This window comes from Euprymna scolopes, chromosome 45 (genome assembly GCF_053919585.1).
Source record: "Euprymna scolopes isolate OS-2025 chromosome 45, ASM5391958v1, whole genome shotgun sequence".
Taxonomy (NCBI): domain Eukaryota; kingdom Metazoa; phylum Mollusca; class Cephalopoda; order Sepiida; family Sepiolidae; genus Euprymna; species Euprymna scolopes.
Window position 1 is genome coordinate 68,113,610 of NC_136526.1, and position 19,437 is coordinate 68,133,046.

A 19,437-nucleotide genomic window follows, 5' to 3' on the forward strand; every position below is an offset into this window, starting at 1 on the left:
TTATTATTATTATTATTATTATTTATTATTATTATTATTATTATTATTATTATTTATTATTATTAGTATTATTATTATTATTATTTATTATTATTATTATTATTATTATTATTATTATTATTATTATTTAATATTATTATTATTATTTATTATTATTATTATTATTATTATTTATTATTATTATTATTATTATTATTTATTATTATTATTATTATTATTATTATTATTATTGTTATTATTTATTATTATTATTATTATTATTATTATTTATTATTATTATTATTATTATTATTATTATTTATTATTATTATTATTATTATTATTTATTATTATTATTATTATTATTATTATTATTATTTATTATTATTATTATTATTATTATTATTTATTATTATTATTATTATTATTATTATTTATTATTATTATTATTTATTATTATTATTATTATTATTTATTATTATTATTATTATTATTATTATTATTATTTATTATTATTATTATTATTATTATTTATTATTATTATTATTTATTATTATTATTATTATTATTATTTATTATTATTATTATTATTATTATTATTATTATTAGTTATTATTATTATTATTATTATTATTATTATTATTATTTATTATTATTATTATTTATTATTATTATTATTATTTATTATTATTATTATTATTATTTATTATTATTATTATTATTATTTATTATTATTATTATTATTAGTTATTATTATTATTATTATTATTATTATTATTATTATTAATGTTATTATTTATTATTATTATTATTATTATTATTTATTATTATTATTATTATTATTATTATTATTTATTATTATTATTATTATTATTATTATTATTATTTATTATTATTATTATTATTATTATTATTTATTATTATTATTATTATTATTATTATTTATTATTATTATTATTATTATTATTATTATTATTATTATTATTATTTGTCATTGTTTCTGAGATCATTTTGCTCAATTGAGAGTATATGTTTTAGGTAAATGAATATCGTTTTTATAATCTAACTAAATTATTTAGGGAAAGGGAATCCAGTATGCATTCATTTATATTTTACTAATTATATTTGTTTAGTTTTTTATTAAATATTTTTTATTATTAGTTAGGCACATCAACACCTAAATCAGCGTTTCTCAACCTTTTATCTTTGAAGAGACCTTTAAATAAATTACATGTCTTAGAGAACCTCTTTAAGCGCAATATATAACTACATAATTTACTCACATAAAATTAATATACAAAAGTATAAATTCATGCGTAAACTTTAAGTATTTACTTCAAAAGTGCTCAATACGTAGGTAGAGCTAGTTAGTAATTTATAAAATATATATGGCGATTAAGCTACACTGAATATTCTGCGTTTCATCCACTCTAGGACTTCTCAGGCTTATGCGTTTAGGCGCTTAGGCGCATAGGCCTGAGGAGTCCTAGAGTGGATGAAACGCGGAATATTCAGTGTAGCTTAATCGCCATATATATTTTATAAATTACTATATATATATATATACTTTATAAATTACTATACACACACACACACACACACACACACACACACACACACACACACACACACACACACACACACACATATATATATATATATATATATATATATATATATATATATATATATATATATATATATATATGCTAGAGGATGTATCCGGCGGGTTAGGGTTAGAATTATTAAATGTAACGTTCAATCCTTTAAAAAGAAAATAAAAAAAAAATAAAAAAAAAACAAAAAAAAAAAAACGAAAAGAAACTGAGACATATGCATGCGAGTGCTATGTTTTTTTTTTCTAAACAGTTCAGTTCTTGTAAGTAAAAAATATACTCGAACTATTTTGCTATTAGAGTTTAATAGATTTAAAAAAATTAATTTCGGGTTTTTATATTCTTATTCTCAGACACAGGAGGTCGCTTAAATTCCACCAGGCACTAGCTTATATGGCCTATGACCTGGCTATTGCTGTACGGTTACCTCCCTTGAGATCCCATGAATTATTCGCATACATTGAAACTCATCTTTACTAAATATACAGGGTGTCCAAAAAGTAAGAGAAGGATTGAGAAATTGTTTTATCAAAATCAACGGTTTTGACTCAAAGAACTTATCGACGTTCTCCAGACTTGATTATCCCCGATTTTTTCTTATCAACAACATTTTCATGTAAGAGATAGCCCAAGTCACAAAGCAATTCCAAACATTTTGCGCAGATTTGAAGACCAAGGTGTTGTACTTGATCTTCCGCGAGCTGGCAGACCTCGAAACGTCATCACAAATGAAAATAGGGAAAGAGTGCTAGAGAACGTGGATCAACATCCTGAAACATCGATTCAACAACGTTCCACACAACTTGGGATATATCGAAGCTCACTACACAATATTCTGCACAGTTTAAAAAATTCTTTCCTTATAAAGTGCAGCTTGTTCAACACTTGAAGCCTGAAGATTTTCAAACAAAGGTTCAATATGCAGTCCAAATGCAAGATCTTGTCAGAAATGACCCCAATTTTCTGCAAAAGTTGATTATGTCAGATGAAGTCCATTTTCATTTGAATGGATTTGTTTACAAACAAAATTACAGTTTTGGGCTTTGAAAATTTAAGGACAATCAATCCAAGGCAGTTGCTTCTCATAAAGGTCACTGTATGGCGTGCAGTGACGGAAAATATTGAATTTTGTTTTTTTGAAGATTAAGATGAAAATGCTCTCACTATTACTGGTGAGAGATACTGGACTATGATTACAGACTTCCTGTGCCCACAAATTCAAAATAGGCCCGGATTATGGTTCCAACAAGATGGGAAATGGCACATACGGCTAGACACCATCAGAGACTTCTTAGGCAATGCTTTGGCGACAACATTATCTCTCGCTATGGCAATGTCAAATGGCCACCACGTTACCCAAACTTGACTAGCCCCGACTTTTTCTCGTGAGGATATCTTAAAGAAAGTCTATGTTAACAAACCCTAAACTCTGCAAGAATTGGAGGAAAACATCAGGAACGGAATAAGGAAGTTAAATCGAGATCCAGAGATTCTGCAATCTGCCATGGATAATGTTTTGGAAAGAGCACAAATACGCGAAGCTGGAAATGGGCAACATTAAAAAGACATTATTTTTCATGAGTAAAGTTTGTTTAAATTTTGCATTTTTTGAAAAATTTCCCAATTTCTTAGTCAGATTGTGTTAAAATTACAGAACGATGCCATCAGAAATAAAGAATCTATTTAAGTTCAAAACCCTTAAATAACTTTTTGGACACCCTGTATATTTGTGTCTCCTCATCATTTGTCTTCAATTGAACTACGTCAAATATCGCCATTATCATTTTACTGAGACAACGGCTTCCTGGACGTTTCGAAATCTAACAGGATCATCACGTTCCAATGTTGAGTGATAAGCGTTCATTAGAATATTGCTTTAAGTTTATTTTCATTGTTTTATTCCGGCTATTCACAGTAAACTAGGCATGATAGGCAATTTCTGATGCACCTTTTCTGGCATCTTCCCATAATCGTGGGTGGGAAGTGCACCCCCTTAGTAGTTCTGCTCGGACACAGAAGTCTCCACCGGAATCAGCCCCTGTCATCAAATGTAGGCAAAATAACGATGTTCTATCTTGTTAGGTCTGCCTACGTCGACATGTCTCTATCGCCAAAGGTCTTTTTTTATGATGTACAACATATACACCACTCTCTAAATCTTGATTGCTAGTATCCAGTAACAAGCAGGTGCGAGATGATTGGTAGCCATGTAGATCGCAGGTTTTCCACTAGATATTTCTTTCCCTTAGAAAGGTCCACTCTGACCCGGAGTGGTAGTACTTGTTAAGGTCCCAACTATGGGTTAAATAGAAACCGACTTGAAAACAACAAATATATTTTATTAAAAAATTATTCTTCAAAATATCTGGATTCGGCATTAAATAATCTGAAAAGGGTTGATATGCCGTAAAACTCGTTGTCATATTGTGGTTCCTAATTGTTTCTTGTGTGTGTGTGTGTGTGTGTGTGTGTGTGTGTGTGTGTGTGTGTGTGACATACAATACAGTCCAACATATAACATTTAATACACAAATGGGAACAAGACACATATTACTGAAATGAACATTTCTTTCAAAAAAAAAAAAAAAAAAAAATGACCAGGAGTTTTCGTTTATATTTCAGCTATCTTTTATTTAACCATGTTTCCATTGTTGGAGGATTGTACGCTGGTTTCAATCGCCAGGCCCAAAGATCCGTTGCTAGTGACTCAATCGATTTCTCCCCTTTAGACTTCTGTCCCGGACTCTCTTCTGGCCATGCAACTAACTCCTATATATATCTAAAATAACAGATCCTATTACGCCATTAGCTTCCATAACCTGACACATGACTTCCAAACACGTTTCCGATTTAGTTACGTTTCTCTATTGTTTAGAAACCTACATTCCTATCAAGGCCAAATTCCAGGACCTCTTTGTTCTAAGTTAAATATTTTACTAAACATTCCTTTGTTTCAGTAACATTTTTTCTGCATACCCTTTTCTACATAACAATTAAAAATATTAATAATCTAATATTTTACTTTTTTAATAATAATAATAATAATAATAATAATAATAATAATAATAAAAATGATAATAATAATAACAATAATAATAATAATAAAAATAATAATAAAAATTATAGTAGTAATAATAATAATAAAATAATAATAATAATGATAATAATAAAAATGATAATAATAATATTAATAATAATAATAATAATAAAATAATAATAATAATAATAATAATAATAAAATAATAATAATCATATTAATAATAATAATAGTAAAAATAATAATAATAATAATAATAAAAATAATAATAATAATAATAATAATAAAAATAATAGTAATAATAATAATAATAATAATAAAATAATAATAATGATATTAATAATAATAATAAAAATAATAATAAACGTAATAATAAAATAATAAAAATAATAATAATAATAATAATAATAAAAATAATAATAATAATAATAAAAATAATAATAAACGTAATAATAAAATAATAATAATAATAATAATAATAAAAATAGTAATAATAATAATAAAAAAAATAATAATAATATAAATAATAATAATATTAATAATAATAATAGTAAAAATAATAATAATAATAAAAAATAATAATAATAAAAGTAATAATAAAAATAATAAAATAATAATATTAACAATAATAATAATAATAATAAAATAATAATATTAATAATAATAATAATATTATAATAATAATAATAATAATAATAATAATAATAATAATAATAATAATAATAATAATAATCGATTGTCAGCAAGGCAATCTGCATAATATAACAGAAAGACTTGTTGTCACTCAGGCTCCAGGGAACACCATCTGCTAGTAAAATTGAGTAATCACTATTAGTTAGATAATAAAATGCTAAACCATTTTCACTTGAAATGGCAAAATGCGTCTCGAAAAATAAAATGGCCGTCGATAACAAAATTGTAAAGCGAATTCAATTTAGTCTTGAGATTCTTGATTAGTCAGACTTAATGAACTTTCTGATATTTTTTTTATAAGAGATAAGAGTGTGGATGTGGGTGTAAGTGATTCAGAAGGAGAGGAAAAGGAGGTGAAGGAGAATGTGTGAGAGGGTGGTAGGCGAGGAGGGGGTGAGAAAGGTTAGAAAGTGTTGCAGACAATAAGTGAGAGAGTGATATAAACAGATGCGCAGAGAGATAAACAAATAGATATGCAGTGAGAGAAAACAGCAATATATATATATATATATATATATATATATATATATATATATATATATATATATATAAAGTGAAAGTGTCTGTATGGGTGTGTATCTGTGTGTACATTTCCCTACGCAATAAATCTGTCAATTTTAAGTCTACAGACTCTAAATTTGATATACAGGGTACTGAGATTTGGGAAAATCGATGTGATCGATTTTAGACCAGAAATTTGTCAATTAAGGAGTGAAAGTTCAACGATTTGACCTTTGAGAACTCTACCAAACTGCTCCGACAATTTTCAGTCTAAACACTTGAAATTTTAGATATAGGTTCATTGGACATGGATCTAACTTAATAACTTAACTGGAGACTAAAACTTTTAGGGGTCATAATAGGGGTCAAAGTTACAAAATTGACCACTTTCTTATTTTTGGCCCAACATACATCTCCAAATACCCGGGCAACGCCGGACACCCATGCTTGTATATATATATATATATATATATATATATATATATATATATATATATATATATATATATATATTACAATAGAAAAATGCGAGCATGAAAAGTATTATTGTTACTCTTTATACCATGGTATTTCGAAGCTTAATGCTTCTCATCTTTGACTTCTATATAAGCTCCAAAACAATTTGTTGAGCTTTGTATTATCCCCATTTCCTCTTAAAGATTGATTCATTCTCTTCTTTTTACTCCCCATCTCTCTCTCTCTCTCTCTCTCTCTCTCTCTCTATATATATATATATATATATATATATATATATATATGTATATATATATGTATATATATATATATATATATATATATATATATATATATATATATATATTAACGGGGATTAGAACAACAGTCTAAAGAGCAGATGTATTAGCAAATTCATTATTACAATTAAAACAAAATAAAAGAAAACAGTGCTCGTTGTAATGTAGATATATAATAAGCTCGATAGGCATAGATATCGTAGAGTTATTGATAACATGTAATTAAAATTAAAATTGAAAAATCGGTTTCATAAGAAGGAACAACAAAAAAAGCAATGTACGATCGTTTCGGAAACGATGTTTTTATTGATATAGACAATAAGTCTTGGGCAATAATTTTATCATTTATTTTTTTTTTAAAAAAGTCTCCTCACCAGCAAAAATATTGGGTGGTTTTTTTTTTAAAGACATCAAAAATAAACAAGTTAAATAAATAAATAGTTACTTTTTTGATGTTGATAATAGTTACTTTTTTGATGTTGATAAATAAAGTAAGATAAACTAATATATACATATATATGTAAACTAATATATACATATATATGTATATTCATTTATTTATTTATTTATTTATTACAACAGGAAAAGTGCGAGCATGGAAGGTATTCTGGTTAAACTTAAACATTAAAAAGTAAAGGACTAGTTGTTAAAGTTGGAAAAGAAAAGGATAAAATATTCTAGTAAAAAATATAATAAATTTATAACATGAAATATTGTAGCATTAAAAATTGGTTATATAATTTTATAAATTGAATTAAAAAACTGTTTAATGCTGCAATATTTTAAGTTATAAATTTATATTTTCGCATTTTTCTATTGTAATCCATGATTTTTCCAGGCTTCTAGTAAATTCACTTGTTCTTTGTTTAATTTCAGTCTTATTTTTTGTCCCCATAAACATACCATACACATATGTAATAATAATGTACGACACTCGTCTGCTTTCATTAAAATCTCCCCAATTATCTCCCTTTTATTCTTTCATTCTCTCTGTTTCACTTTTTACTTTCCTTTTTGTGAGAACGGTGAATTAGTAACAATGGTAGTCGCTGAAACGACGTGGTTGCTATGGAAACCTGTCATAAAAATCATCGCTCACCCCCTCACGTTTTTTTTACGATTTTGAACACCAGTAAATTCGTCATAACTTTTGTTTTACTGAATTGATTTTTTTTCACATTATAGCTGAGAAGGCGATCTATAAACTGTAATAATTGTTTGAAATTTGATCGAAAAATGATTGAGCGGTGAAGTTTTAAAGCAGTTCTAAATGATTAAACTGCCACTTAACTATATATTGAAACACGGCAGTGTTTGAATGATATATACTAGCAGGCGGTCCGGCATTGCCCGGTCGTAAAATACGCTTCAATATATTTTGATTAATGCAGATTTCATATATATTAATTATATTACATTAAAACCCGGGAAAAGGATTACCCCACCCCTTGCAAAAACCCTACTCAGTTCACGCACACAGAATTAATCCTTTTGTGCCAATTTTTAGATATTTTTCATCCGAGCGATAGCTCTTTCTAACGACTCCATGTTTGCAACTGGTTGATACGGTCGTCAAGAGTTTTCAGCGGACATAAAACACAAACACACAGACAACTTTCATTTGAACGTAACTTGCAAAAATTTCGACGCAACAAGCGACCTCTTCTTGCAAGAAATGGTCAAGTTGATCACCTCAGAATTAAACTATTTTCGACCCGGTCTAATTCGGCTAACGGAAGTTTTTAGCGGACATACGAACACACACACACACACACACACACACACACACACACACACACACACACACACACACACACACACACACACAAACCGACAGTTGAAATTTATGTAATATTCTAGTGGGGGGTACCCAGAGTTGCTCGGGTGTTTGGAGTTGTGTGTGTTAGGGGGTAGATAAAACAACGCTGTTAAAAAAAAAACGTTGGCCGGGTGTTTGGAGTTGTGTGTGTTAGGGGGTAGATAAAAACAACCCTGTTAAAAAAAAAAAAACGTTGGCCGGGTGTTTGGAGTTGTGTGTGTTAGGAGGTAGATAAAAACAACCCTGTTAAAAAAAACGTTGGCCGGGTGTTTGGAGGTGTAAAAAACAAAAAAAAAGTTTTAGTAGGAAGGTAGGCTTGAACCCCAAAGTCTTGCCGCGAAGGTGGAAACGAAATGGAAAAAAACCCTTGAGACTTAACCATCTTGATTATGAGGGGAGAGAAAAGGATAAGTGTCTTAAGTTAACGCCTATAAAGTGAAATTGACAGGTGCGAGAAAGTTAAGCCGCGTGATGTTTGACCTAATTTTGCGCTGCAAACCAGTTTCTCATTCTGCCGCCCCATCATTCGCTTTTTTAATACTGAAAAGCGTAAAGAAAAATATCCCGAAAATAGCGCGTAAAAGTCGGGCAAATTAATGATAGCCGCGACCCCTGTTCTTAAGTCGTAGATATTATGATTTAGACAGCATATAAAAAGTTTTAAGAAGGAGTGAAAAAAACCTTTGGCGGACATACACAAAAAATGCACACGCACACACACACACACACACACACACACACACACACACACACACACACACACACACACACACACACAAATTTTGGCTTTTATATATATATAGATTATATTGGACCCAATATATAATAATGATTTAAAAAGTTAAAAAAAATGGCTTGTGCGCCACCACTGAGAATCGAAACCAAATCGTTTCCTGTGTCTAACTCTGTTCCCGATCTACAATCAAATCACATCCTAAGATCATTAGTAGACATTTATGCTAATATTACCATCAATGGTAATATCTCAAAGGCCGTGAATGACCAAGTTCTTTCTGATTATCTCTCCTCTGGTCTTGAGCATGGAGAAAGAGGTGGCTGGTCAATTTTTATGCATTGAAAACAAAGCTTCTATCTTTACATCATCAACGCTCTGATCCCCGTATGGCATCGATTGAAATGAATGAATCTCGTCTTGGGGAGGCTCCATGTTTTGACGAGCTTCTTGGTCTGACCTTTACTCCTGATCTGAAATGGAACACATACATCAAATCTGTTGCCAGGGTCGCTGGGAAATTTTGGGATCATTCTACCGTTTTAGTAGATATCTCACAACCGATGCAATTCTCTATAAGGGCCAAGAACTCCAAGAATGGAGTACGGTTGCCACATCTGAGCAGGAGCTGCTAGAAGCACTTATCTTACCTTGAGTTCAAAATAGATTTCGTAGCTTAGTAGAAAATGCCGCTTTCTCTTCCCTGCAACCTTTTTTTTTCCACAAAAGAGACGTTGCGAGTCTGTCTATACTTTATCGTCACTTTCATAGCAAGTGCTCCTCTGAGCTCCAATGGTCCCCTTTGCCAAATTTTCACAAAAAACACTCGTCTAGCTGAAACCACTATCAATAATTTCCCCCACTCTTTATCTGTACCTAAACATAAACGTAGGTTCCATGAACATAGCTTCTTTCTTAGAACTGCACACCTGTCGAATTCTGTTCCGTTTCCCCGCTTTTCAGCTGACTACAATATGGCCGTCTTCAAGTCCAATGTAAACAAGTTCTTGATCAGTCGTCCCCTTTTTTTACTTCTAATGATTACTACGATATTATCCCATTGATTACTGTACCCTCTTTAACCTTTATCCTTGAGTGGCCTTCGGGCCTTGATAAGCGGTGCACCATTTGTAAAAAAAAATGGAAGATGAAAAAAGTAAAAGAGAGATGAAGACAGAAAAAAAGAGATGAAGAGAGTAAGGAGAGGAGGGGAAGATGCAGGAAAAATAACGGATGACTGGCGTGTATTTACTCAGGTGAGTTGACTGCACTTATGCGAAAGGTAAACTTTCAGTTCCAACGCACCTGCACACAAACGAACGTCTTTAGTTGTAATATTTTCCGGCTTCTCCTGATGCCCGCGGCAGACTTCACATAAAAGTACAATAAAGTTTAAATATAAAAAAAGGTGTTTTTCTAAGTTTATTTTTTTTAATTTTCTTGGTTTAATATATTTCTATTTTTTCTTTTACTCGGCTTTCCGTCAGAGAGAATCGATTATTTTTTGTGTTCCTGTCGCTGGAAACGAAACCCCTCCCCTCAGGGGCAGCGCGAAAATTTTATGACGAGAAGAAAAATAGTACAAAAAAAAACAAAAAAAACAAACAAAAAACAAAAGAAAAAAAAACAACAAAAAAACGAAAACAACAAAAACGTGTCAAGTCTTTTTTTTTTTAACATTTCAATCGATAGACTCTCTGGTTGTCAGTGTGGAATTATTGACGGTTCTGAACCGGTTACAAGCCAACCTAACCAGCCCAGCAGAGAATCAGAGAAAAAGGAGCGTTAGACGATAGCTTCCTTTTAAAACGGATTAATCTTACAATTTCATATTAGCTTTTCAATCTCATACCTCCCACCCCCATTTCTGCCCCACTTCAATGTTGAAGGGATGCCTTTTATGCCTGACGGTAAACGAGAAAACATTCATGACATATATGTACGAACCAAGATGGCTGCCGAAGCAAACACAGGATGTTGAGTCTTCTATGAATTGTTATTTTCTTGTGATATAATATTGTCATGCAATTTTTCTACCTGAGCAAAGAATTTCTAATTTTTCTGAAGAGTATATGCCCGAAATAAATCAGTATTGGCATAATATTAACCGTTTTTTTTTTTACATAACAAAACGGATTGGTAAAAAATGTACGGAAATTTTAAGATGCTGGAGGAACTGTTTTGAATGAATAATAAATATTTGGATCTTGGAATATAATTGTTACTCTTTTATATGTGCTCTGTTGTTACATTTAATATATATTGAGCTTCTGAATAGAAAGGACTGATATACGCAAAGAGCGAAATATAATTGAAAAACATATTTTCACAAAGCAACACACACACACACACACACACACACACACACACACATATATATATATATATATATATATATATATATATATATATATATATATAAGTGATGGGACGATTACAATAGGTTTCTGATTCCGATACAATTACAGATTCTGTACTAAATTCCCGATTTTGATTTTTTTAAAATACACCTCTAAATATTTAATTATATAGTTGTAATTTTTTCACGGTTAAATACATGTTCAAAGTTTTGATCTTTTCTCAAACGTAAAAACACACTTATCGATGGTGATCTACCGGTTTGAATTTTACTGGTTTAAAATAAAAAAAGTATTGATTTTATCATTATAAAAAAAGTATTGATTTTATCATTACTACCGTGGAAGATTTTGTTCTAAACAAAAATAAAAAAAAGAAAAAAAGACATTTAAAGGATTCGTTTTTGGCATCGGAAAATTTTACCGATTCCGATATCCCTAAATGGTCCGACTTTTCTGTTTCTCAATTCTGATTCCGATTAATCAACACAACGGTAATATATATATATATATATATATATATATATATATATATATATATATATATATATATATATATATGGAGTATTGCTGTCATATTTGGGCTGGTGCATCGGCTACTAGTCTCTCGATCCTTGACAGGGTTCAAAAGAGTCGCAAATCTGATAGGCCCTAAACTGGCATCTAAGCTTCAGCCTCTGTCCCATCGTCGAAACGTTGCATCCCTCTGCCTGTTCTACAAGTATTATAATGGTGAATGCTCTGAAGAACTGCAAGCACTTATGCCCCCACGACGTGAACACCCTCGACAGACCCGACTAGCTGCAAAATCCCACCCCCACACTGTAAAGATCCCTAGATGTAAAAGATCTTTCTACTCCAGTAGTTTCTTCCCCAGAACTGCTAGACTTTGGAATTCCATTCCAGGTCACTGCTTCCCCAATTGTACTGACATGCATAAGTTCAAGTGCAACGTGAACCGACATCTTGCTGCTCAAATCCCTACATAGTACCCCAGTAGATGTTTCCCCTGATAGTAGCCCCCTACACTAAAGTTACAATGTTCCTTGTTTGGGGTGTAAATGTAATAAAATATATATATATATATATATATATATATATATATATATATATATATATATATATATATATAATGCTCCCTATCTTGGGTTGAGCATATCGGGAAGTGATATACAAATTGCCATTAGCGTATAAAGCGACGCTCTTTGTGTAAACAAATCGAGCGGAGATATTTGGACGATGTCGAAACTAAACATCGTTTAATTCATTACCCACACAGCAGCAGCCGTATAGCGTACTGATAAGAATCCTTGATTGTTATTACCCACACAGCCGTATAGCATAATGGTTGACTATTATTTGGGCGGTCAGTTTTCAATCCTAGCTTGAGGCAGTTGCCTGTCTAGCCACACTGATGAGCTGTGAAACAGCGAAACAGTAATGTATGTGGATGACTATAATACTCCTATCTTGGGTTGATCATTTCGGAAAGTGATATAAAAATTGCTATTAAAGTAGTCTTGACTGTCATTTGGGCAGTCAGGTTTCGATCCTAGCTTGAGGCAGTTGCCTGTCTAGCCACACTGATGAGCTGTAAAACAGCGAAACAGTACTGTATGTGAATGATATATATGTATATATATATATATATATATATATATATATATATAGTTCAGAAATTACAGCTCACAAAATGAGTGATTTAATTAATATTAAATTAATATTAATTTAAAATTTAATAATTATTCAGTATTAAATTTGATATTAAACAAACATTAAAGTCATATGAAAATAATATTAATAATATTAATATAATATTACATTAATATTAAATTTATATTAATTCATTTGAAATTTATATCAAATTAATACAGATTGATATTAAACAAATATTAAATTGATATAAACTTAATTAATTAATATTAAATAAATATTACTTTTATATTAAATTAGTATTAATTTTATATTAAATTAATATTAATTGATATCAAATTAATATTTAATTCTAATCAAATGAACACGCTCAATATACTGGATTTTTTTCTTTTACATAGGAGTCACAACTTATCAAGGCCAGGAGGCCACTCGAAGGTAATGGTGCATGAGTGTACAGTAGTCAATCGGACAATATCGTGGTAATCGTTAGTAGTAATTATATTGTACTTGCATTGTAGTCGGCTCGAAAGAAGGCACACACAAGAGAGTACCACAGGCGTGTAGTTCTAAGAAAGAAACTTTGTAGATGGAATTTACATTTAGGTTTAGGCACAGATTGAGAGCTGGGGAAATTTTTAATACTGATTTCAGCTAGGCGAGTATTTTTCGTGAAAATTCGGCAAGGGGGACAATAGATTTGAGCTCAGACGAGCTCAGACGAGCTCAGACGATAGAGTATTGATATAAATGAGAACATTTGAATATTTAAAATCAAAGCGAAGTAGATTAAGTAATACAATATTTATTGATCGAAATAAAGGGGAGAAAAAGAAAAAAAAATATCTTAATCCTTAGAATTTCAAAGAATTGCTCTTCTCCCACAGAGTGAACTGATAAAATTGTCACCCTAGAAATAACGACATGATTCTATTTTTAACTGCTGCCCTTTGAAATTCTCTCTCAGGCGTTTTCTTCCCTGACTGTACTGATATGTAGAAATCCAAATATGATTAGACATCTTGCTGCCCAACTCCCTAAATAGCATCCCTGCAAATATGGTTCCATGACTAAGTAACTATGTACCTTGCTTAGGGGTGAAATGACAATAAAAAAGTGAAGTATAGGATGGAACGATAAAATTGTGGCTCTAAAAATACGGCATGCTTCCATTTCCGTTTAATGAAAATCAGTTTTCGTTTTTTGTTGCAGACCATCTACTAGTTGGCCAGTTGTGTACGAATCCCAAAAGCGATAGGAGCTTTCTGTCATGTCTGAAAGTGACAACATTTCCCATGAGCAAGATACAACTCTCTAATGATACAAGTTATGACAACAGGACCATTGCCAGCACCCTCAAAAGACGACTGACAAACAATAGGCAAGCCTGTTCAACAGCAGATATCTTAACTGTAGTTTCTGAACGTATATACCGTTCATTGGATAAAACAGGGGAGGGTAGAGCAGTGGCCCTCGATATATCTAAGGCTTTTGACAGGGTATGGCACGATGGTCTTCTAAGGAAAATTAGATCATATGGAATCACTGAAAGAATTCATAATGTAATTAAATCCTTCTTAAGTAATAGAAAAATCAAAGTTGTCCTCGACGGTCGTACATCCAAATAATACGACATAAATGCAGGAGTACCTCAGGGGTCTATCCTTGGACCTCTATTATTCCTGATATTCATAAACGACCTCCCTGATAAAATTGTTTCGGAGATGGGTATATTTGCCGATGACACCACTCTCTATAACAGATATGAGGGGAAAACAAATGAACACATATCCAAGGAAATGGCAGAAACACTAGAGGATGACCTCCAATCCGTAGTGGAATGGGGACAAAAATGGTTGGTCACATTCAATGCTGCTAAGACTAAGCTTGTTTCCTTCAATAACTACAAGAAACCTTCTCTACCACCAATAGCAATGGCCAAGAACACATTACCTGAAAGTACTTCTTTTAAACTCCTCGGCCTAACGTTTACAGGGAATATGAACTGGAATAGATACATTGAGAGCATTGCCAAGGCTGCTGCAAGGAAGGTTGGCTCCCTCTACCGTGCTAGAAAACTACTTACGCCTGACAGTATCCTATACCTCTATAAGGCAACCATTAGCCCATGTATGGAGTACTGTTGTCACATCTGGGCTGGTGCATCTGCTTCTTGTCTCTCGCTCCTGGACAGGGTTCAAAAGACAGTCGCCAACCTGATAGGTCCTGAACTGTCATCTAGGCTTCAACCTCTGTCCCATCGACGAGATGTTGCATCCCTCTGCCTGTTCTACAAATACTTCAATGGTGAATGCTCTGACGAACTGCAAACACTTGTACCTCCCCGACGTAACTACCCCCGACAAACCCGACAAGCTACTAAGTCTCATCCCTTTACAGTAGAGATCCCTAGGTGCAAGAAAGCCTTTTACTCCAATAGTTTCTTCCCCAGAACTGCGGATCTTTGGAACTCCCTTCTGGGATTCTGCTTTCCCAACTGCAATGATATGCAGAAGTTCAAGTGTAATGTTAATAAACATCTTTCAACTCATCTTCCTTCATAATGACCCTGCTAATTAAGTCCCTGATAGTAGCCCCCTGCTTCAAAGTGGCACTGTGCCTTGTTTGGGGTGAAAATTGAATAAAAAAAAAAAATTAAAAAAAAAAAGACGTGTGCCAGAATGATGAAACAAAGTTTCCGGCCACGGTTATGGTCTTTGGTGTGGTTTCAAGTGAGAGCCACACCATGCCACCTCACATCTTCGAAGTCGGCTTGAAAGTCAACACCTGGAGGTGCTTAAGAGTGTGGTGATTCCCTGGTGCAATCAGGTGGCCGGTGACAGACCCTGGATGTGACAGCAGGATTCGGTGCCAGCCCACAAGTCCAAAGAGACCCCAGGGCTTAGATACAGAATGACTTTGTACCCTTCTCTCACTGGCCCCATCTTCCCCTGACCTGAACCCGCTGGACTACTTTGTTTGGTTATACGTTAGAGAACATCACCAACATGACCTCCTACAACACCAAAGGCAGCCCAGTCGCTGCCATCCACTAAATATTCGCTGAGCTCTCACCGGCGCTTGCGGAAAAAGCACGCTCACAGTTCCTAACCCGTATCGAGGCGGTGATTGAGGCTGAAGGCGGCTACATTGAATTGATATCAGCTCTACTACATAATGAAGTTATGCGAATTGATTTTTTCAGTAAACATTTTAAAATGTAGCTGTAGTGTTATTTTTTTTAAAGCTTTCTTACATCTAGGGATATCTACTGTGAAGGGGTGGGATTTAGCTATTTGTCAGTTTGTCGGGAGTATTTACCTCGAGGGGGTACAAGTGCTTGCAGTTCGTCAGAGCATTCACCTTTAAGGTACTTGTAGAACAGGCAGAGGGATGCAACACCTCGTTGATGGGACAGAGGCTGTAGCCTAGATGACAGTTCAAGACCTCTCAGGTTAGCGACTCTCTTTTGAACCCTGTCCAGGAGTGAGATACAAGTAGCAGATGCACCAGCCCAAATGTGACAACAGTACTCCATACATGGGCGAATGATGGCCTTATATAGGTACAAGCATAAGTAGTTTTCTAGCACGGTAGAGAGAGCCCACCGTATTCGTAGCAGCCTTGGTAATGCTCTCAATTTATCTATTCCAGTTCATGTTCCCTGTAAACGTTAGGCCGAAGAGTTTAAAGGAAGTACTTTCAGGTAATATGTTCTTTAAAGTAGTTTTGTTGAAAAAACAAAAAAGGTATAAAGAAAGTCTTTCTTGCAGTTTAGACAAACCAAAATAAAAGGGAAATACTGGGACATATTTAGGGGTACACCGCCTGTAAGAATGCCATTTGATTGGCTATTTTATAAGACAGATGTGTTTGTAGTATATATAAAATGGGGGAAAAATGGCGGGGTCAAACGGTCCTCTTGTTGATGCAACGCACGAAAGTCTTTTTTTCATTCTTCTCTCAACTTGCAACAAATCCTTATGTATTCGATATTTTTTTAATTACATTTTCACCCCAAACAAAGCAAATTGCCACTTTGGTGTAGGAGGCTACTATCAGGGGCAACAACTACTGGGGTACTATGTAGGGTTTTGAGCAGCAAGATGTCGGTTCACGTTACACTTGAACTTCTGCACGTCAGTACTGTTGGGGAAGCAGGGACCTGGAATGGAATTCCAAAGTCTAGCGGTTCTGGGGAAGAAACTATTGGAGTAGAAAGATCTTTTACATCTAGGGATCTCTACAGTGTGGGGGTGGGATTTAGCAGCCTGTCGGGTTTGTCGAGGGTGATCACGTGATTGCAGTTCGTCAGAGCATTCACCACTAAAATACTTGTAGAACAGGCAGAGGGATGCAACATTTCGTCGATGGGACAGATATTATCTTCCACCGTTCGTTCTCGTTCTAAGCTTTTTTTTCCACACAGGCATCACCACATTATCAAGGCCAAGAGGCCACTCGAGGATAAGGGTTAAAGAGTGTACAGTAGAAATTGGACAATATAGTAATCAATTCGGTAAATTTGTTAACTTATATGGAACGGCTCATCAAAAACTTGTTTAAGTTAGACTTGAAGACAACCATATTGTAGTCAGCCGGAAAGCAGGAAAACGGAAGCTGCCCCCCCAAAAAAAACTTCACTCAACCCTGCTTTAGGATTCGTCCGATTTCACAGTTACTAATGGTGCACATATGCAAATTAATGACACACGTCGTTCACCAATGAGCGACCTACAAAATCATGCTTGTATTTTCTTTTCGACATTTTCTGCTGCCATTTTGTTGGCGTTTGCGGGGAATGATTTCTATTACAAATAGTATCAAATACTTTACCTCGAACAGGGTACCATGCTGCCCCATTAGTGATTCCATCTTTAAACCTTTCCTGCGGGAAACAGTTGACTGAATGGTGCATGTTAAAATGGCTTCGTGAATAATTTAGCGCTAAAAATACAAACACGTCGTCGTCAGGTGATTTTGAATAAGCAATTCTTGTCAAATCTGAAATGATAAAAGAACAAAGAAATAAATAATTATATATTTACGTAGGAATTTGTCCGTATAAATATACGATGATCTTGCGTAGGGAGAGGTTAATCTGATAGAATTTAAAACAGTAATACGTATTGATGTGACCCTAAGTTTGATATCACAGAAGGAAAACACGGGATACGATGTGTGAGAAAGATATATTAAAACATGAAGCATGCATGGTCCCATGAACGGGGCATAAAAAAAAGTTCAGCATTCTCCCCCACCCACATTTAGTCCCAAAAGTCCCCAGGAGACGTCAAATCCTGGTTAAAACGGTGCAGTTTAGGGCCTTAACATATGTAGATTCGAGTTCTTCACCATGCAAAAATAGAAATCATTTGCCCCTCCAAAAATCCTCAAAGCCTTAACATATTTAAATTTGTGTTCAGCACCATGAAAAACTGTTAAATAGACACAGAAAATTTTGCACAAATACGGTAAAATATGCCCCCAAAATGGAGTGTTTTTATTTACCCTAAAAGAGCCCCTGGGGCACACCCAAGAGTTATCGCGAAGTATAGACAAACAAAATTATATAGAAATCAGTTAGTTACAACTTTTCAGAAAGTTTTATAAAAATCCAAGGCATCAATTTTTTTTAATAAGTACAAAAGTTTCAATTTTAGCCATTTTAACCCGAAAGGCACTCATAAGAGGGCAACCGGAGTTTTCCCGGAAAATCCGTTTTGTTATGTTTTTACTCATATCATGTTTAATATTTGTGCAAAATTTAAAAAAATTCCAAGAAGTAGTTATTGAGAAAAGTGCGGACAGACGAACGGACGAACGGACAAGGGTGAATTTACAGGTCCACTCTTCAAACGGTTATAAGGATAGAATAAAGGAAAGGCGATCTGGTGGTAGTCGTACTACTAGTTGTTTGTTTGTTTGTTTTGTTTTATAGCATATCAACCCTTTTCAGGTTATTTAATGCCGAATCCAGTGATTTTGAAGAATTTTTTTAATAGAATATATATAATCTTTGTCTCTCGTGCATCTTTTCCTACGAACCTAATCTTTCTCTTACCTGCACCTTTCTTTTTACACATAGGTTCTCCCCCACCACTCTTTCTCTCTTTTCATATCTCTCGTTCTGTGTGTCTCTCTCTGTCTCGTTCTCCCTCATTCTCTGCTTCTCCCAGTCTCTCTCTTTATCTCTTGTTCCCTCTCTCTCTCTCTCTCTCTCTCTCCTTCTCGTTACCCCCTCTCTCTCTCTTTCGTTACCCCTCTCTCTCTCTCTCGTTACCTCTCTCTCTCTTC

The 19,437-nt window shown here is 33.0% G+C and overlaps 1 protein-coding gene across 2 annotated transcripts in view; it reads right to left on the reverse strand.

Annotated features, from left to right (window-relative positions):
• The window catches only part of LOC145269875 (carboxypeptidase D-like), a 1,225,495-nt gene that overhangs the window by 129,626 nt on the left and 1,076,432 nt on the right, over positions 1 to 19,437 (reverse strand). For both annotated transcript variants that reach the window (XM_080125621.1, XM_080125622.1), the window contains exon 7: positions 17,977 to 18,144. In XM_080125621.1, the coding sequence (XP_079981747.1) occupies positions 17,977 to 18,144 (168 nt within the window). The remainder of the gene's footprint in view (positions 1 to 17,976; positions 18,145 to 19,437) is intronic.